Source organism: Mytilus trossulus, unplaced genomic scaffold (genome assembly GCF_036588685.1).
Source record: "Mytilus trossulus isolate FHL-02 unplaced genomic scaffold, PNRI_Mtr1.1.1.hap1 h1tg000050l__unscaffolded, whole genome shotgun sequence".
In the NCBI taxonomy this organism is placed as follows: Eukaryota; Metazoa; Mollusca; class Bivalvia; order Mytilida; family Mytilidae; genus Mytilus; species Mytilus trossulus.
Genome location: NW_026963292.1, coordinates 1,116,861 through 1,138,823, shown reverse-complemented (window position 1 = coordinate 1,138,823; position 21,963 = coordinate 1,116,861). Strand labels below are relative to the sequence as shown.

The 21,963-nt window shown below is 30.7% G+C and overlaps 2 protein-coding genes across 2 annotated transcripts in view; both read left to right on the top strand.

Moving 5' to 3' along the window:
• The window catches only part of LOC134699329 (oxygen-dependent choline dehydrogenase-like), a 34,603-nt gene extending 25,681 nt beyond the window's left edge, over positions 1 to 8,922 (top strand). Inside the window, exons 11-12 of the mRNA XM_063560941.1 lie at positions 6,725 to 6,867; positions 8,699 to 8,922. Coding sequence (XP_063417011.1) covers positions 6,725 to 6,867; positions 8,699 to 8,922 — 367 coding nt within the window. The remainder of the gene's footprint in view (positions 1 to 6,724; positions 6,868 to 8,698) is intronic.
• A 2,208-nt stretch (positions 8,923 to 11,130) lies between these two features.
• LOC134699328 (glucose dehydrogenase [FAD, quinone]-like) lies at positions 11,131 to 21,152 on the top strand. Its single transcript, XM_063560940.1, has 8 exons — positions 11,131 to 11,296; positions 11,871 to 12,020; positions 12,546 to 12,667; positions 15,113 to 15,280; positions 16,433 to 16,583; positions 17,370 to 17,518; positions 18,586 to 18,760; positions 20,893 to 21,152. The coding sequence occupies exons 1-8, from the start codon at positions 11,131 to 11,133 to the stop codon at positions 21,150 to 21,152; spliced, it is 1,341 nt and encodes a 446-aa protein (XP_063417010.1).
• The last annotated feature ends 811 nt before the right edge of the window (positions 21,153 to 21,963 follow it).

Below are 21,963 nucleotides of genomic sequence, written 5' to 3'. Positions count from 1 at the left end.
GTCAACATTGTGATAAATATAATCAAATCACTATAAAAACAAATATCATGTCAAGAAAGAACAACAAATATCATATAGACAAAACACTTAAGATAATTTTAAGTCAAGACTACAAAAAAAAAACCCACATTGTCAGGATGTTTCTACGAGACACGTTAAAATAATCAAAAATGGACTTAGCAGTTAAGATTAACAATTTACAGAGACAAATAAAGAACACCATACAACGTAAAAAAAGTTGCTATTTAATGTCAGTACCTATAATATTTACTGCAAGAACATTATGTATTATTCAAAATATCATACAAGCATGGTAACATGTGTACAAATTAAAGTCAAACAAATACTGAACTCCGAGGAAAATTCAAAAAGGAAATTCTTAATTTAATGGTAAAATCAAACGCTCAAACAAATCAAACAAATGGATAACAACTGCCATGTTACTGACTTTGTACATGCATTTTTTTATATGGAAAATGGTGGAGAACTTGGTCTTAAAGACAGCTAAACCTTTCACTTGTGTGACATCAAATTCCATTATAAAGGAATCTTTCGTCATATCAACTATAAACTTTGAAATGTCCGGGATGTGTGTAAACAATTAACTCGGAATTACCTTCTGTTATGCCGATGATTTACCATACAAAATACTTTTATACTGGAAATTACAATTTGATGAAGTAAATTTGTCTTCATGTTTTATTAAGTATCAGTTAAATTAATGAATACTTGTGACTTTTTATATTCTATATAGTAATCATTTCTTTGAACTCAAAATATGAAAAGTAATTGTCGTATTTTCTTTGAACTCATACTCAAATATGAAATGTAAGTGTTGTCCTTTTTTTAATTAATATTCAAATATGAAAATTAATTGTCGTATTTTCTTGAAACACATACTCAAATATGAAAAATAATTGTCGTCTTTTCTTGAAACACATACTCAAATATGAAAATTAATTGTCGTCTTTTTTTTTAAACGCATACTCAAATATGAAAAATAATTGTCGTCTTTTCTTGAAACACATACTCAAATATGAAAATTGATTGTCGTCTTTTTTTTTAAACGCATATTCAAATATGAAAAGTAATTGTCGTCTTTTTTTTAAACGCATACTCAAATATGAAAAGTAATTGTCGTATTTTCTCTAAACTCATACTCAAATATGAAAAGTAAATGCGTGTTTTTTTTTAATAATACTCAAATATGAAAAGTAAATGTCCTTTTTTTTGTTTTATTAATATCCAAATATGAAAAGTAATTACGGTCTTTTTTTTTTAACTCATATACTCAAATATGAAAAGTAATTGTCGTATTTTTTTTGAACTCGTACTCAAATATGAAAAGTAATTGTCGTTTTTTTCATTGAGCTTATTTACTCAAATATGAAAAGTAATTGTCGTCTTTTCTTTGAACTTATACTCAAATATAAAAAAATAATTGCCGAGATCTAAAATATGTCACAAGTGTATCTAGTATTATTATAAAAAACAGATGAAACAAGAACCAGGTAAAGATAATGTCATTTTACGTAATCTGTTTTTAAAATTAAATGGACAAGGGCTGGGACTTAAATTTTATTTTGATATACTAGTTACTTTATTATATTAAATTAAACTTAAATATCAAATACATCAAATAAAAAAATGTAATTGGTACTAGAAGAGGGACGAAAGATACCAAAGGGACAGTCAAACTCATAAATCCAAATCAAACTGACAACGCCAAAATGAAAAAAAAAACAAACAGAAAAACAATAGTACACATGACACAACATAGAAAACTCAAAAATTAACAAAACGAACCCCACCAAAAACTAGGGGTGATCTCAGGTGCTCTGGAAGAGTAAGCAGATCCTGATCCATATGTGGCACCCGTCGTGTTGCTTATGTGATTACAAATCCGGTAAATGGTCCAATTTGGTAGGTCACATTCATGAAAGGGAAGGGGATTGCCGTTACGACGTAAGGAACATATCCGATATCATTTGTGAAACGTTTATACCATAACGGTCAACCAACTCGTGATGGTGTCCGTAAAATTTACGAAGGGATAGTTTCAAATTCACCATTTGGAACTCTTGGTTTAATAGCTTCCTGGTAAAAAGTAAAATCACAAAAATACTGAACTCAGAGGAAAATCAATTTGGAAAGTCCATAATCACATGGCAAAATCAAAAAACAAAACGCATCAAAAACGAATGGACAAGAACTGTCCTATTCCTGACTTGGTACAGGCATTTTCAAATGTAGAAAATGGTGGATTAAACCTGGTTCTATAGCGCTAACCCTCTCACTTTAATAACAGTCTCATCAAATTCCGTTACATTTACATGATGCGTTAAATAAACAGTCACAATCAATAAAATAGTCAAAATATGGGAACATCAGTCATCATCGTATAACAATTTAACAGGACACAACAACATCTACTATCTACGAACACATGGATTGATTTGAGTGTCTGACGTCAGAAAAATTATATACGTCACATAAATTTGTCGTTCAATGTGCATACAATAGTTATCAAAAGTACCTGGATTATAAAAAATTTTAAATTTTACATAGGCAATGAGCGCAGACAGGGTTAAAAAATCAAAAGTATGTAAGAATAAATTACAGAAATCGAACTAGTCCAAAAGTTATACATAGAGAATTTATGAGAATCCAAAACTTTTAAAAGGAACAATTTAACAGGACACAAAAACCTATCCACGAACACATGGATCTACTTGAGTGTCCGACGTCAGAAAAATTATATACGTCACATAAATTTGTCGTTCAATGTGCATACAAACAATTTTAAAATTTACATAGGCAATGTACGCATACAGGGTTAAAAAATCAAAAGTATGTAAGAATAAATTACAGAAATAGACCGAGATTCAAACTAGTTCAAAAATTATACATAGAATATATGAGAATCCAAAACTTTTTAATGGTAAGCAGCAACCCTCTATCAAGAAAATCATGATAGGAAATGCAAACACGGGAATATCGTATCAATTGGGAGATATATACCCCGTATGCAGGTGCTGCTGGAATGTTGCTACTTAGAAATGGAAAGTTCACAATTGGAAAGCTGGTATCGTCTTTTTCGTCGTAAAGTTTTGTTTTCAACCGACCCAAATTGTCAATTTCTAGATGTAAGTCAAGATATGAAGCCGACTTAAGGGCATACGATACAGTTTTGATCCTGTATTTACAAGTTCGCGAAAATTTGCATAGAGGCTATTTTTTACCTGATTAAATCAAATATGTAATAAAAAATATACCTTCATGAGCTACTTTTTGAGTTAAATGAGGTCGAATTTTTGTATATGTGCTCAAAATTCAGATTTGTGGCCGTAATTTCTTTTTTGAAGGAAAGACATAACTTTTTTGTTATAAAAGATAAACGCAAATTGTTTTTTTGTTAGATAATCGGTAATTTCTGTATTTTATAAGTATCCTAAAAAAGTATGCATTTTTTATTCAGAAATAACTCATATTTATCAAATTTTTATGAATTGAGGAAAATACCTAATTTTTTGCTGCCTGTTAATCAAAATGAAAAAAAACCCTCTATTTACAGTTTTATAAAATTTGGGTCACATAATCTCCCTGAAAAATGAAACAAATTGCTGTTTTGAAAAATAGGGGTCCTTGAACTCGTTTTCCAATTAAATCAGTTTGAAAGATAAAAATCAGTCGAAAAATGCATCTGTTCCCGGTATGTCACAGTTTGACGTCGCGAAAATAACATTTTACGTTAGCAACGTCATTACTTCCCCTGTAACTGTATCGTATGCCCTTAACTGTATCTGTAGTATCCTTTATCTCTAGTTCGATGGAATAGATGCGTTCTACATAGTCACCACATTTTGAATTGTTTAGTGAAAGAACATCATCTATATAGCGGAAAGTAGAGTTAAAGTATATTGCTGACTTCTTATCTTTCTTCCTAAGAAGTTCCTGCATGAAATCAGCCTCATAATAATAAAGAAACAAGTCGGCAAGTAGAGGTGCACAGTTTGTTCCCATAGATTTCACTTATGTATGAGAGAATGTGTTGGACATACATTTATAATCTTCAAAAGAAGAATTAACAAATATAACACAAGCGAATCTATAGAATAAAACTGAACTGCTTACAGTAATTTCTAATATTAAAGAAATAACGTCATTTTCAAATACAGTACATCTACACCGACACTATAACAAACCAAATTTGAATGCTGCATAACCTTTTTTAAAAAAACTATTCTAAATAATTTGTTCGTTATTTTGCAACAAAATTAGGCGAATTTGTCAACTGACCTAAATCAATCTGTTAAGAAATTTAAAATCAGACAAAGAGTCATTAATGACCTGAAAATACAGTATCGTGTTTCGATAACGATTAACATCTGATTAAATTGTATTAGTAAAGAAATATACAAACAGGTGTTAAAGTTCACATACGATGTATTTATGCATCAAAATCATATTATATTATTAACAATTATCTCAATTTTTTTTTCTGGTATCTGGTATATAACTTCTTAAAAAGTACTCTGTAATACTTTTCACCTGTATCCATTTTGAAGTTAAACTGATCGAATTATTTTGCACGACTGCTTATAATCTGCAATACATTTTTTTACGCTATAACATATATCTGGGATAATGTTAATAAAATATAAAGTAGAGTTTTGCATGTTAGCATTAATCTCAACAGTATTGATTTGCCATTATATCTGTGTGTCATTTGTCGAATTTTATACGCCTAGTTTTCAAAAGTTATATGTGAACAGTTGCAAAGAATACCAGAAACAATAATTTGGAATACTTGGACTGGCTACTATCCCCTTCCCTGAAATATTCATATTCTCGTTTGCTATATATCCGGTAAGAGTAACGAAATAAAAAGAAGTTATATATTTAGACTAATTCAAATTAGGAAATAATCTGAAACAATTAAAAAAAAACCCAGAAACATTCTGGTCTAAATGTTTTGTTTTTGGTTTTTGTTAAGCATGTTTTATCATAACATGTCGTATAGAACAAAAAAAAAGAAGATTGGAGGTTAATACACAATGGTATAGGTAATATCAAGTCCACTAGACTGTCTGTTGAAGGTGTTATATAATGTAAACAAATGCCTTCTTAAGATTGAAAAAAAAACACTTTTTTTTTTTTTTTTATCTTTTTTTGAAATAAAAGAGCAACATTTGGACTTATAAAACGCACCGATAAATAAGCCGATAAACATACTCTTTATACCTGAATATACGCATAAAACTTTGTTTTCGGAGGAACATCTATTTCTTTCCGTTTATTGATTCTAAAGTAACATATGTTTCGAACTTCAAAATTGCAAGATAACTGACCGAAATATTACATTGCGGTTACATATACAAATGTGTCTATAGTAACTAATTATATATTGGCTGATGCAATCTTTGACGTGCATTTTATTGTTGAAATATGTACAATGCATTTTCTTTCTTTCTATAATAACTATTGAATAATAAACTAGTTTGATGATACTCATTTAAAGCTGTGCATTCGATATTTTTCATATTTGTATTTGTATATTGTAAAAAGAGTAATAGGTTTCGAAATTCACCCATTTACACTAATTACAAAATATTTTTGAATGAATTCTCCCTTAAGAAATAAGGATTATTTTATTAATTGTGCATTTTATTACAAATACCTGTTACAACTTATCCGAAAATATCAATTAATTTCCACTTAAACATATCATTAGACTTACTATAAAACACTTGACTTTGTTGAACAATATCTTCGGACAGTCTTGTTTTTTGGTTGAGCGTTATTGGATAAAGGTAAATCATTATTCTTTCTTCACTAACTGTCTGAACAATTGACGGTTTTCCCGTTATAAAATATACATTTTAATACAGCCAAAATTATCAGACTCTAGCTGGCACCTTTTTTTAACTGCTAATCTGTAAATAACAAAAATGTTTGTCACTCTATGAGAATCGCGAAAAGACGCGAAAGTTTCGAATTCCTCTGTAAAAAGAACTCTTCTAAACTCAAATAATGAATGTGTTTTTTAATTTGATAGATGCTTTCTTTGCTTTTTTGTAAATGTTTGTTTGTTGTGAGATTGTAACAGATTGATGACTGTGTAACCATATTTTGACTATTTTATTGATAATGTCTGTTTTGTCTACGCATAGCTGTAAAAATAACGAAATTTGATGCGACTGTCATAAAAATGAGAGTTTTCGCGCTATGAAACAAGATTCAATCCACCATTTTCTACAATTGCAAATGCCCTTAACCAAGTCATGAATATGACAGTTAATGTTCATTCGTTTGATGAGTTTTATCATTTGATTTTGTCATTTGATTAGGGACTTTCCGTTTTAAAATTTACTTGGAGTGAAATATTTTTATAATTTTACTTTTTAATAAATATCAATAAGTTTTAAGATTTTTTGTATGATTGAATTTTTAGAATTAGTTTTCGATATGTCATATAAATTGGCTGCTGTAAAAAAAAAAAGCGGTCGCTATCTTGATTGGTTGCTTAAAGTGACCGCCGGTTTGAGTCTTGCTCAACAATCCAAAATTTTTGATAGCAAACCCTAAGGATACTTGTTTAAAGATGAAAATGAACGAGAAATATGGAATGTTCAAATGAAGTATTGTTCAAACACATATCGCTTGCAAATTCAGAAACGCAGTTTATCAATTAAGTTTATAATGACTTTTTAAACTATTGTAGAATGTTTCTAGGAGAATCTTTGTTAAAGATTTCCTCGATTGCGTCATTGACAAACTTTCTGAGTTTAGTTCTTCATCCCAGACCTGTGGACCCACCAGAAATATTCGAAACCCCAATCAGTAACACATATGACTACATCGTGGGTAAGTTTGTCATTATAGATTCCTTTATATTCGTTGTGTATGACAGCTTCTCTTATTGTAATCAAGTTTTATCATAAAAAGGCTAATCCATTCGAAAATGCTTTACTGCCAGTTACACGGTAAGACTTTTTTTTTATATTTGAATCGTATTTATTATCAATTACGAATGAGTGTATTAAAAGTGTGGTAGTAACGAAGAAAACTAAAAAGTAGATTCTTGATCTGATCGTTGAATACCATTGTTTTTACCAACTTTTTTTTATGAATATACTGTCGATTCATTATAATTAGTCGAATACCAATATTCGTGGTGTTCGTGGGTTCAGGTAAACTACGAATTCAAATGTTCCACGAATATGCAAGTTTTCAGTGATCCACAAAAATTGATACCTACGAATATAAATGAATCCACAATAGAGGGAGAAGATATCACGAAGGTTCAAAAACATAGGTTAAAAATAACAAAGAAGAAAACGGATAAAATCGAGAAAAAAAATATATCGATAAACAAGAGCCCAGTACACGAACCACAATACAACCATAATCTCAGGTGCTCTTGCAGAATGGTCAGCAACTCCTGCTTCACTCGCACTATTATTCTTGTTGGCTTTCATTGCATATTTTTGGTTGCATCTGATATTGTATATGTTGTGTGATTCGGGATATCAATCATTTACATTTCTGTTTTGTCAGTGTTAAAGCAATTGGTTTTAGTCCTTCCGAGAAGACCAACCCAGTGACTTGCATTATCTATATATAACTTGCAGTGTTGTTGCATATTTGTTTCCAAAAAAAAACGAAAAAAAAAACCTTCAACCTATCTTTCTCTCATAATAAAAAAAGTGCCAGATAATAAGCTGAAACATCGAAGGTCAACTATGTTGGATGAACATTACTGTCTTGCTTTGAAGCCAAGATGTTCACATCAATCGACTTCTCAATATATATTGCCATATCATCATATAACCAAAAGGGATTTGATGTTATCCACTAGTCACAGATAGTAGCGAAAAAAACCTCAATGTTCACTCCGTAGTTTTGTTAAGATCATAGTTTGATAAAATCTGAGGTACTAAAACATTGATAACAATATAGCCGAGCGGATTTGATATTTCTCACTTGTCAGAAATAGTTCAGAATAAAATATAATACACTATGAACAATAAATTTTGTTGAGACTGTAGTCTAAATGACCAAACGACGAAAAGAAAGCTCCAAGCGATTGTACAGGAAGGCTCCGAGTGATTGTACAGTAAACTTGCAAGTGATTGTACAGTCAATAAAACTATTCGACATGTAGAAAATGATTATATTCAGATTTCTACGGGGGCAATGGCTTTGAAACTTTCAGACAGGTAAGACTATATATCAGAAAAATGCAGGTGGCAAACATTGATTTTTCGATGTATATTTGACATTTTTGATCACTGTTGTGTGACATTTTTTATCGTTTTACACGGAGCTCCATCACTCTAAGGAAAACGTTTTGATGCATATATATATTTCTTACTATTTTACTGGTTCATATTTACATAGAGAATGTTTTAGCTACCAAAACTTGAAGCAGAAACGTTATATAGTAACATAAGTGTTCATCAAAGTTTCCATTAAGCAACTTGTTATCTTAAAAATGTCGGAGCCCTGCTTGACAGTCTTCCGAATGACCAAATTAAAAAAAAATCCGTACAGTTCCATCCCCACACTGTGGTACAAAAACATTAATGATGATTTGACCAATAGGAAACTTGATGTTTTCAATAGTCCCAGATAGGAAAACACAATTACGAGCACTTTATCAAACCTTTTGTTTAAAACTAATTTTCTATTGAAGTTGGAGCAGGGTCAGCAGGCAGTATTGTTGCTACACGTTTATCTGAAGATGGTGCGAATGTATTACTGTTAGAAGCAGGAGGAACAGATCTTAATGATGAAAGAACACAAATACCTTTAATGTGGTTTTTCCTTAAAGGCACTGCAATGGATTGGGGATATTGGACAGTCCCTCAAAAGTTTTCACATCGGGCAATGAAAAACGAGGTAGCAATGCAGAGTTGATGGTTTTATGTTTCTATGTACTGCATACGTTTTTTTGTGGCTGTTTTTCATACTTCTGTTCAGTCGAGACTGACTTGATTTCCATAGACATATAATTTTCCTTATCATTTGTGACTTTAAAAAAGATAAAATAAAATGAGCCAGTGAATCAGAAGTGATTCATCTAAGATAATAAATATAACTTAAGAATAGCTGTAATATTCAATTTGAGCCCTATACAAATTTTTAACATAGGTTCTATCTATATAGGGTCTTGCGTCGGAAGGATTGTAAACAAAAAATACAATCAAAATCTCGTGCCGTGTCTACAAATACGTCATTACCGGCGAATGAATCAAATTAAATAAAGGATGAAACTAATATAAGAGAACCATCATTTTCAAAACATAATGCCCCAATATTGGTTATGTCGTTCAAACTCAAGGTAGGGAAAACTTAAGTACTTCAAATGATTTTAAGATTTGGTGAACAGTAAATCTATGAAGCTATGAAAACAAAAGTACAAAAAACCGTTATCACAAATCCGACCGTCTGCTTAAATAATCTAAAAGAGGGACAAAAGATACCAAAGGGACAGTCAAACTCATAAATCTAAAACAAACTGACAACGCCATGGCTAAAAATGAAAAAGACAAACAGAAAAACTAAACTGTTGGAGATGTATGCAACATATATGAATTAATCAATGATATGTATTTAAAACTGATACCCACTCTTAATTATAAATAAGTATGATATAGTTATGCCCGTGCCTGTAAGTCAAGGAATAAAGACTCTGTAGTAAGTTTTTTTCACGGAAGGTACGGATAAATGTCCATTAGATATAGCATCATTCAATTGAGAATAGAAACGGGCATGTGTCAAAGAGACATCAACTCAACCTATGAACAGAAAACAGCAGAAGGCCACTCGTGTTGGACTTCAATACAACGAGAAAAGCCCACACTCAAAGGCGTGCTTCAGCTGGCCTCTAAACCAAAATATGTACTAGATAATGGATGGCACATAAACTACGAAATATATGGAAGAAATTTAAATTAAAAATCATACAAGACTACCATGTTCATGTTCATCTATCTATTCCTCGTATGTAATGAATCAATTGCATTTAAATCTTAAGGAGTCACCATTGACTTAAGGTAGCACAATACAAAGATTGTTTTACTTCCAATCACTAACCTTTGAAATGCTGTAACTTCCTCGTGAATGTATAGAAAATAATAAAAGAGGTATATATAGATAGATAAAAGATTAATCTTTTAAATGAATGCAAATTTTTATTATGCAATCATTATGTAATTAGTTATTACGTAATAAGTGGCAAAATCTAGGTAAGTTCACTTGAATGAATTTAGCTCTATCATCTCTTTTACTATACAGAAAATGTTAACGAAATCTTAATTAACACACCATGGGCTTCAAAAGGGTGTCTCAGATTGTCTCTATGGTATTCCATTCTCTCATAAATCTCTAACTAGTGTAAACATCCTAACCACATAAAAGAAGATAATGTTTAATTATCTGTAAAATTTGTTCTATACATTCTATCTGAAATCTGAGACACCCTTTTGTAGATAATGGCCATAGGAACATCATATTATAAAATCAACCCTCTATGGATACCAATGCAGAAGCTAATTTCATTTAAAAGTGGAAAGTTGGTGAAAAATATTTTAGACACAGTTAACATTGAAATTGGTTACATAAGTGTTGCATAATACTAACATTGCATTAATTTGAAAGAATAATCTGTTAGCTATCCAAAACAACCATTTTCATAAATTTTGAAGCATTAATAAAAAAGTTACGGTATTCTAAAACTTGGGAGTTGGAGTTATAAAATCTTTGTATTGTGCTACCTTAAATAAACATTTCAGAAAATTTAATATCTCAATATTTCAATGGCAGGTTTTGCAACCTATAGAAATAAGATACTCTGGAGTGTTACTGAAGCAACGTGAACTTATGTATCTCCTTGAATAAATTTTTCAACGTTTAGTTGCTGAAATGTAACTAGTTAGCCAGAATTCCTTAACCATGCACACGTGATTTGTTTCTTTCTTAAACTTATATCATTCTGAAACTTTATTTATTTATAAATGGTACTCTATTAAGTACAGTAAGTATAGTACACATAAAATTTTAAAAACAGTTTAACACATTTGTTTCTTTTTTTTTGCACAGAGAAGTTATTGGGCATGAGGAAAGATGATTGGGGGTTCATCGGCAATGAATGCTATGGGATTTGTTCGAGGGAGTCGGTTCGACTTTGAACAATGGGAACGTGAAGGTGCCACTGGCTGGGGATACGATAAAGTTTTGCCGTATTTTAAGAAGCTTGAAAACGCAAAATTAACGGATTATGGAAATTGCGGTAATACTTTTCAACAATGTATTTTGTCAATTATTAGTAAAAGAATATGTTTTAGAAAAAAAGATTAAACCAAAGTTGCTCTCTAAACCTGGCAAATTTTCTTTATGAAAGTTTTACCCCGAACTTGTGCTACAATGTTCCGGGTGAAAGTAAACCTTGAAATTCGATACAGACGCACACAATTTGTTGATTTTCATTTTCATTCAGGTTGTTGTCCATAAAGCTAAATTTAACTTTTTTGTGTTTTTATTAATAATTTAAAAAACCAAAAAAATTATAAAAAGACAAAATCTAAAAACGCAAAAAAAGAAAAGAATAAACGAATTTAAAATTCATAAATCAATTAAAATATCAAAATCATTACAGAAATGTTTATTCCTGTAATAAATTTAAACCTCTGTGTTTCGTCTTTGTATATTATCATACTAAGTGTGAGGATAATACAGGGCCCGTAGGTAATGTTTGTCCTACACATTTAAAATTCAACCAATATTTTCAGGTTTATGTGGTCAGCAATACACATTCTTGCAGTCATTAGTTTTAATTGTTATCATATGATGGATATATTCAATAGGCAACTTCATTTTATATTTAGAAACACGAGGCAAATTTGGACCCATAGTAGTGAATCAAGAGAGCGCAACACCTCTAAGCTTTTTCCACCTAAAAGCGGCTGCAGAAATGAATCTTCCTGTTATTGACTGCAGCGATCAAAACCCAAGAGGCAAGTTTAACAAATGTGAAAATATGCATAAAACGTGGGCTATTTCTATTTTCAGTCACTGAATTTGCATTTGATGTACTGCATGCAGTAATAACAGAAAATTATAAAACTATTAATGAAGGTACATGAGTAAACAGTATGACTTCATAATGAATTTAACATAACAGACATATTTGTGGCATAGAAAAATGCGGTTATATTTTATTTGTCATTTCAGCAATCCTGTTCTATTTCCCATGAGATACCAATAAAAACACAACAAAACTATATGCTTTTTGCTTCGTAATGCTTGCTTTGAACCTCTACCTCATTCAAAGAAATATTATCTGCTGAAATAATGAGTCAACGTTACTTTTTATACATCATAACTGACTTAACCTTACCTCTTAACTTCAGACAAATTTTATAACGGTTGAATAGGTCACATCAGATATAACAAATACACTTTCGTTACACTCATATATAAGAGATTGAGTTGCATAGATTACTGACACTTATTACGTACATTGCTTTTTCATATTGCAGGTATTTGTGTCACACAATCAAATATCAAAAATGGAACTCGTTGTAACTCCGGAAATTGCTACTTGAGGCCTGCATTGGAAAGACAAAACTTGCAAGTTAGTCACCGATCTCATGTTACCAAGGTAATTAAAAAAACATACATTTGAAGGACCGTGCTTTTGAAACACTTTTTTTTTTAAATGAAATTATAGATGCAAAATTAACTTTGTTTTAGTCATTTGTATTTCTTAAACAATTGCAGTTATCATTTTTTTCCTCTCAATTTCGACTTCAGTGTCTTTGTCGTTTATTCATTTCAATTTGATTTATGATATCTTTATTTATCAGTTACAGTCCTTATTCCCTGCCGCCCTTCATCTGTGTCTTGCAGAAACTACCGTACGATGACCTATAGTTGTTAATTTCTGTGTCCTTTTGGTCTCTTGTAGAGAGTTGTCTTATTGCCACTCATACCGCATCTTCTTTGTTTACAATTACATTAATCATTATGTCGTCCTAAATATTTATGTTATGTTTGCCCCTGAGAATTAAGCTAGTAACAATAAATCAACTAGTTTAAACTATTTGATTGTTGTTGCTTAACCTGCAAGAGTCTAAAGATATAAGAAGATGTGGTATGAGTTTCAATGAAAAACTCTACATCCAAGTCACAATTTGAAAAAAAGATTAAAATCTTTTAATAGGTACCAACCTTCCCCATCATTGTCTGAAACAATGTTGTTACATCATCAACATAGAAAGAATATACAAAAAAAAATATTGATTGAAATGACTGAACTCAATTAAAAGACATATTGAATATAAACTGAACGAATAAATTTGATCTATGATGCAATGTACAAAAAGAATAACATAAGGGGTTATCAAACATAGGCAACAATATTATACCGCTGAGAGATGTAAAACAATTTCAGATAAAACAATTATGACCTTGAACAAAAAGCCGCCAAATAAAAATATACACGTTTTATAAATCTATACTTTCTTACGGATGAAGGGCAGCCTGAAAACGAAGTCTTACGTTACCTTAAATCGTTGAAATACATTTAAATAACTATCAATGCCCAGGTTTCACACTTTTCGATTGTTGTTTACCAAGTACTTCGAAAATTGTTTCATCCGTATTATAATTTAAAAAATCATAATTATTATTAAAATATTTTTTGTTGTTGCCATATTCAAACAACTTACCTGCTTTGATACTAAGCTCAGTCTTCAGTTTTCTGTGTTTTGTTTTCGTCTCCCGAGTGTATTGTCATTAAGCATGTTAAGTATATGTCTCTTCTTTTTTTAATTGAACACCATTTGGCTACCTCTCTCTATATAAATCTATTTTCCTACAACATTAAACATGGTCAAATTAAACGATCTTGTAATACATGTAATAAGTTATTTTGTTTTATGTTTCTATGTCAGACGCGAGTTTTTCCTATACACGTCTCATCAGTGACAATCCAATAAAAAAGGTAAAAGTAAATCAAACCATGTAATGTTTTACAAACGATAAATTGTTAAGGTTTTGTAGATGAAATTTGTTATATTTTATAGGTGTTTTAGATTTTGTACATCAGCAAACTATCGTTACCTTTCTATAGATGTGTGACATTTATGTTATCTTTGATACAATGATAAATCTACGGTGATAAAAAGAAAAAAAACTGTTTTGCAAATTGTAAAATAAGAAAAGCCGAATCTATATCATATAATAAAATTGAGAATGGAAATGGGGAATGTGTCAAAGAGACAACAACCCGACCAAAATAAAAAAACACAACAGCAGAAGGTCACCAACAGGTCTTCAATGTAGCGAGAAAATCCCGCACCCGGAGGCGTCCTTCAGCTGGCCCCTCAACAAATATACTAGTTCAGTGATAATGAACGCCATACTAATTTCCAAATTGTACACAAGAAACTAAAATTTAAATAATACAAGACTAACAAAGGCCAGAAGCTCCTGACTTGGGACAGGCGCAAAAATGCGGCGGGGTTAAACATGTTTGTGAGATCTCAACCCTCCCCCTATACCTCTAACCAGTGTAGAAAAGTAAAAGCATAACAATACGCACATTAAAATTCAGTTCAAGAGAAGTCCGAGTCTGATGTCAGAAGATGTAACCAAAGAAAATAAATAAAATGACAATAATACATAAATAACAACAGACTACTAGCAGTTAACTGACATGCCAGCTCCAGACTTCAATTAAACTGACTGAAAGATTATGATTTCATCATATGAACATCAGGCACAATCCTTCCCGTAAGGGGTTTAGTATCATACCATCATAACATATATGAGAAGAACATAACCCGTGTCATGCCAACAACTGTTTTTAGAATAAATGTGTTTAGTTCCGACGCAAAGACCTTATCAGTGACTCAATATTAACGCCAAAATATGCAATCTTTAATGACTTGATAACAGTATCGTAATTATATCCCTTCTTAATAAGTCTATTCAAAGGTTTTGTAAGTTTATGAGGTGTTTCAATATTTCATGTTTTTGTGTGACTATAAGAAAATGACGACATGATTCCAACTATTCATGTAATTTCATGAAATTATTACAGATTCTTTTTCGCAAAAATAAAGCTGTAGGAGTAGAATTTGTGAAAGATAACAAAACAATTAGAGTTTTTGCCAAAAAAGAAGTAATTCTGTCGGCAGGTGTTATTGGTTCAGCTCAGATTCTTCTTTTATCAGGAATTGGACCAACCGAGCATCTTCGACAAATGAATGTAAGTTTATTTAGTCTGAGGTAAACATTTTGTTGAAATGTGTTATGAAAATAAAAATAAGGATGAATGAGGTAAATATCTTGACATAAAAGTTTTTGCGGAGGTCCAAGAAAATCTGAAATTATTATCATATGAGTATTAAAACGTATGAAGAGATTGATGGTATTTACTAAACATGATAACGGCAATATTAGTATGCGACTATTTAAAGTCATAAATCTTTTTAGCTAAAACAAACAATCAAATAATTGTTCTTGTTTAATCGTCAGAACACTCAACGATATCACCATATTCGTAGTGAAGAGATCAACAATTAAGAAAAGTCTGAACACGCAACGTGGAAATAAAATGCAATTTCATTTCATACCCGACCATCTACAGATCTCTTTTAATTGATTGTGGAAAAATTTACATGTTTATTGAAATTCAAATAATACTGATTTTCACAGGACTCTGATTGCAAGTCTTAATTTAATGACGACCACTTATAGAGTTCAATGTGTTAAAGTGATTTACATTATCAAAAAAAATATTAAAAGAATGGAAATGCTACAAATTTTCATTAAACACATGATAAAATCAGTCAACGGTTACGAAAGTAAAAGTAATACTGCTAACTTTATTTTTTGAACTTTCTTTATGAGAAAACCATATTTCTTTACATTTGTTACACTTAAAAAGTTCCGATTGAAGGCCCCAGACACTAAAATCAGTTGCGAAGCCCATTAGAATATATAAATGTATCAATTTTTGAAGACTAAATAATCAATTAGGATTCTCAACTCTCAACAGTCCGCAAACAACAAGACATGTGTAAATGGAATGGATCAACGGATCGTAGATCGCATTTATATAAAGAGCATTTAAAAGCAATATATTATATATAACTAGAGAATGTCAAACCTTGTTAAATACTTTTAATGTCTTTTATAGTCGAAAATTTTTCGTTTTTAGATTGCAATTTCTATCTTATTCATGTTATTGGATAAAATATATCCGTTTATGCTCCTTTTTTTAAATTTGTAAATATCTTACAACAGTTTTTAATTTTATGTGTCATGTGTGCTTTTTTCGTAAAAGTTTACAAAATTACTACATTTAAAGTAAATGAAAGCTTTTATGATATAATTAACCTTAATTTTTATGTTACAGATTAATGTCAAATCAAACTTACCAGTTGGAAAAAATATGCAGGATCATCTTGAGTTTTTTCTCCAGTATAATATGAATATGAGCTTAAATACTAACAGTGAAAATTTTGCAACACCTAGGCGAATACTTAACTACGTATTCAACAAGAAAGGTATTTAATAATAGTTGAATTTGAAAGAAAACGATATCTTTAAAGAACATATCAATCAGAAAGCATTCATAAAGAAGACTATTTATACTTTGAGAAAATTGAAATATTTCATACAGGGCAACTCAGTTTTCTTCAATACATATATACAGTACTTTAACGTTTTTTAGATTTCGGCAAAAATATATCTTTTTGTTTTAACATTCAGTCAAAAATTAAAAAGCTATACCAACTTCATCTGTGTTACACCAATTGAAATAGAGATCATTAATTTAAACATGTTGAATATTTATATTTAAAGAGTTTCTGTATAATCATGTAATTTCAAAGTTGATATATGCTAGATAACTGAAATCAAACTATTGAAAGAGTTGAATTAATTTTAATTGGGGGTACTGATCATTTTAATATCACAATACAAGATGTTTGATACGTGTATATTTGCTGCAAAAATACAGAAATTTAACATTGCTTTTGGTATTGATTTGCAATATAGATTTATTTACCAGTTTCAAACAATAAACGAGGGACATTTTACTTGTTGTATATGGAATTGTACATCTGGATTACTGCTATATCTAAGTATCAGAAATCAACTATTGTGTTGATTCAAAAATGGTCTTATTCCTCATGTGAAAAAGTTTTTTTCCGAGCAAATAAACATATGAGCAAGTACATAAGCACATAGAAAACAAGATCTGTAGTAAAAAGAATCCAACTCTGAATTCAATCTTACGTCTTTTTTGAAAATTCAAATAAAACTTTCTACTATTATGAATTGAATGACAGGTATATTTTCTGGAAGCGGTGGGGATGTCGATGTTTTTACACATACATGTAGGAAAATGAACGAAGGTCCAAATATTCAACTTACAATTATTCCAACTGCTTACGAAAAAGGCGCAGTTGAAGATCCATTTCTAGATCTAAAGGAAGAGGTAAGCTGTATGTTTGTTAATACCACTAAACTATAGTATGAAACATCTGGTTTTGTGCTAAAATAAATATTTGTTTGTAGAAATAACTTCTTAGTCATAAACATATGTCTTGGTTGTTCAAAGCACCATTATTGTATTTTTTGTGTGAAATATTTTGGAAACTATAGGTGACACGGTTACTTCACAAAAAAAAAAGAAAACTACCATAAAAACAAGAAATGACCCTTTCGTTGGATTAGAAAAATATATGAATTAGCATACACAATTGGTTGATAAATTTGTTTTTGTATCTCTACAATACTGGCTGCTATATCCCTGTTTGACATTTGTTTTTACTTTTTATGTCTTTTTGTCATTGTCAATATAATGAAATGTTTTGTGATTGTCATGCAAGTGAGAGGTTCATCTGACTATAAAACCAGGTTTAATTCTCATTTTTTACATTGTACCTTAGGAGGCCTTTGTTATCTTATCGTTGGATGTTTAAAGCTAAGTTTTGCCATTCGATCAGGAACATTCCGTTTTGTATTTACCTCGGAGTTTTGTATTTTTGTTATTTTACTTATTATTTTACATTTTTTACAATGAATATACCTCTGATTTTTAAAAGTAAATATGTGGAATTTTATTTTTGAACTACATAATCCAAGTATGGCATTAGTGAAAGAATGTCTAAATTATAAGTCCTAATAAATTTTTTAAAATTGTTACTATCAATGAACATTAAATTAAAAATAAATATTTTTGTTTGTTTTAATTCTTAAAGAAGTTTGATCACGGTTTTATCAGGAAAATACTAGTCAATTTACATCACATATATACATATATATAACACAGAACATAAAAATCATACCACAATATTTATCGCCTTTAGAATCGCCGGGCTCACGTAAAAGACACCCATTTTGCTATATGATTTAAAAGAAAACGAATTAGCACTCACAATTTATTGGTTGGTTTTGTTGTTGTAAGTCTTAAATGTTATTTAACTTTTTAATCAAACACAATAGTACAAAAAAAAACACATCAGTTTTCAAACTTTACCTGTATTGTTATTTTCATTACAGGTAGTTAAAGAACATCTGAAACGTGTTAACTCAAACAGTTTTCAAGTTATTCTATACATCCTGAAACCAAAGAGTAAAGGATATATGGAACTAGTATCTACAAATCCAATGGATTATCCTTTATTGGATCCTAATTATTTATCACACAAAGATGACGTGAAAACATTTATAAAAGGTAATGCCGTGAAATTTTTCAAACACGAATAATTGTTTAAGTCTCTGTTTAAGGAATAGCTGTAATATTTATTTCGGTCTTTGAAGAGATAAAATAAAAAATGTTGTGAACACTGAAAGACGCGCGTAGCGGGTTATAAAACAATGTGCACCACATTTTTTATGTTATTTCGAATAGACAGAAAAAATATTACAGTCATTTCTTATTATTTAATTCTAAATTCCAAAAATGACGACTTCAGTATGTATACCATTTTAAACCGTAGAAAACCATAAAAAAACGTTTATGAAGTCACGGGCACATGGCTATATTATGTCTATGGCCTGATAACAAAATAACGTCAGCTAATCAGAAGACGCGTTACATCCAAAATTAAAATTATAACAGAATAAAAAATTGTTTTTCTTCTTCTAATTTTAGGTCCAACACTAGCCAATTAGAATTATTTTTAAATGTCTTTAATGTCCTTGTGACTCAATGAATCGAATAATGAATTGTCTGTTTAGAAAATAAGCTATTATTGACCAATTATGATAATAGATATTTTTAGGCACTTAACGTGTTGATTTGGTTGAATGCAGAAGATAATCAATAATTAATCAAGAATAAACCTCAACTCAGTTCTTGTAGCAGCTAACATATTTTGACCATGGTGTTCATCGTGTTTATATCAGATACCTTTATATTAATTGTATGCTCTTGTAAGTGGTCATCCTGATTATATATCTGCATTTCAAAGGTATCTAGTCTCGTCAAGTTCTGGGTTTATGACATATCAATAATTACTAGAAAGTCTATTTGTTCGAAATGTATTTCTGAGTTTTGAACATAAATACCCATATCGAATTTTATCAACACAAAGAATGATAGGTAAAAAGAGTCCCCATGTTATATTTTCATTATCCGTAATTTTAACAGTTCAGAATATATATACCGATGCTAATGCAATTCGCGTACAGTGAACTTCTTTACACGTCACGTTGCATAATATTCTGCAGACGGCATGCGATTATGCATAGTACATGTCACTGATAGAGACAATAACAAACAAAACCAAAGGGCAAATAAAGACTCAGAAAACCAAATGACATTACATTAACAGTTATAAATAATATATTAGAAACAACACGAACTCCACCAAAAACTGGGAGTGAAATCAAGTGCTCCGGAAGGGTAATCATTTCCGGCACCGTATTCGGCACCCGTTGTGTGATTTCTTTGTTCAGTTCGGTAAGGAAGAATATATGATTTTGACACACTTTTGTCATAAGGCCAATCAGTTCATGAAGGCGACCTTATATTTTCTTGAGTTATGACCTTAATTTGATTGTTTCCAAGTCCTGTCTTAGCAACTATTGAAACAGCAGTATTCCTCGTTCAACAAAATCAACATTTGTTTACCTAGTTATAGAGTAAGCCATTAATTGAGACACATATACTCCATATGCTGGTGTCACTGGGATTTTTCTACACAGAAATGGAAAGTTGACTATCGGAAAATTAAAATCCTCTCGTCATAAATTTTTATATTTAACCTACCATCAGACGTCATTTCGTGCAAAAGGTCTAAATATGAAGCAGATTTATCTGTGTCGGTAGTATCTTTAATTTCAAGTTCACTTGGATGGATATATTAAATGTAATTGATCATGAAATAATTTATTATTAAAAGACAGTACATCATCAATATACCGAAAGGTGAAATTAAAAGACTGGGCTAATTTCTTTTCTCCTTTCTGTACAAAAACAAATCTGCAAATAGAGGAGCGCAATTGATACCCATTTGGATTCTAAAATAGTCTGTTGGAAGACGAAACCTTCAAATTCAATAAATATGTTGTCAATTAAAATGTACCGCATGGCAGTGATATCCTCTTCGGCGTATTTTTTGCTTGACTCTGTATGATTTTTCACAAAGCTAGCTGAATTCCTAACCAAAACTAAATATTACAAACATCTAGTGCCCGTTTTGTTAAAGAAACATAAGCTGACGAGTTTAGTTTGGGGAATAGTGGTATAGAGATGTGAAGAGAAAAACTGAAATCATCATGTTTTTCATTGGATATTAGTCAAGTATGTCAATTTCAAGAAAGACACCATAATAGTGTTAAAAAGGTACATTTATATTTTAGGTATCCGTTTTACTCGTCGCCTAGAGAAAACTAGTGCTTGGAAAAGTATCAATGCAACTTACATAAGACACGATACACCAAATCACTGCAGTGAAATAGAGTATGACTCTGATGATTATTGGGAGTGTATGCTTCGCCATTTTACAAGAAGGGGAGATCATCAAATGGGAACATGTAGAATGGGATCAGTTAATGATCCCTCGTCGGTCGTGGATCCTAGATTGAGGTTAGTACATTATTTAGAGCAAATACAAGAGTAATTCAAAAATAGATAGATACTGGTTATCAAAAGAATTCAAATAGAATCACTCCTAAGGAATCACACTATTTTCGAGGAAGAATTATACATGACAGCAAACACACTACATAAATAACCAAAAGACTTCCACCTTGTGAAAATACAAACAGGTGTCTGAAAATTACGTCAAGCCCTTGAGTGCCCCAACATTGAATGATTGTGCGTGTGTTAACCATTACTCAATTAAGATAAACCATTACTTATATATGTTCTAATTAAATAAGACAGAAAAACGTTGAAAACAATACTGACCTCGGGAGTCATGTATACACGTAACCAGTTAAAGCTGGTTTGTTGAGTTATCAGCCCTCACATGTAAAAAATGAATACGGTTTATAACAAAATACAATGAAACATCAGTAAACTGAAAAAATCAATTTTACAGTTATGACATAAATATAACACTAATTAATAGGAAGTATCAAAACACATATAACATAAAGATATACTAGTACTGTGCATTCATTTATTTTCGTGGGTACCAATTTTCGTGGTTTGAGGAAAACTTACATATTCGTGGATATTTTATTTCGTGGTTTTTGCAAAGTCTAAACTAATTCCTTTGGAAAATTTGTATTTCGTTGAACATTTGAATTCGTGGTTCTCCTGTACCCACGAAATCCACGAAAATTGGTATCCAACAAATATTAATGAATTCACAGTATATGATTGCCAATGAGACTCCTATCCCCCAAAGTACAAGTGAAGCGGATTTAAACAACTATAGGTAACTGTACGACCTGTAGAAGTGGGTACACCAATACCATGATGAT

Bases quoted from the DNA above. Each gene is read 5' to 3' on its own strand.
- LOC134699328 (XM_063560940.1), top strand. From the start codon at position 11,131: ATGATTGGGGGTTCATCGGCAATGAATGCTATGGGATTTGTTCGAGGG. The intron at 15,281-16,432 runs GTAAGTTTATTT...TTTATGTTACAG, and splicing joins AGCATCTTCGACAAATGAAT to ATTAATGTCAAATCAAACTT. The intron at 17,519-18,585 runs GTAAGCTGTATG...TTTTCATTACAG, and splicing joins TTCTAGATCTAAAGGAAGAG to GTAGTTAAAGAACATCTGAA.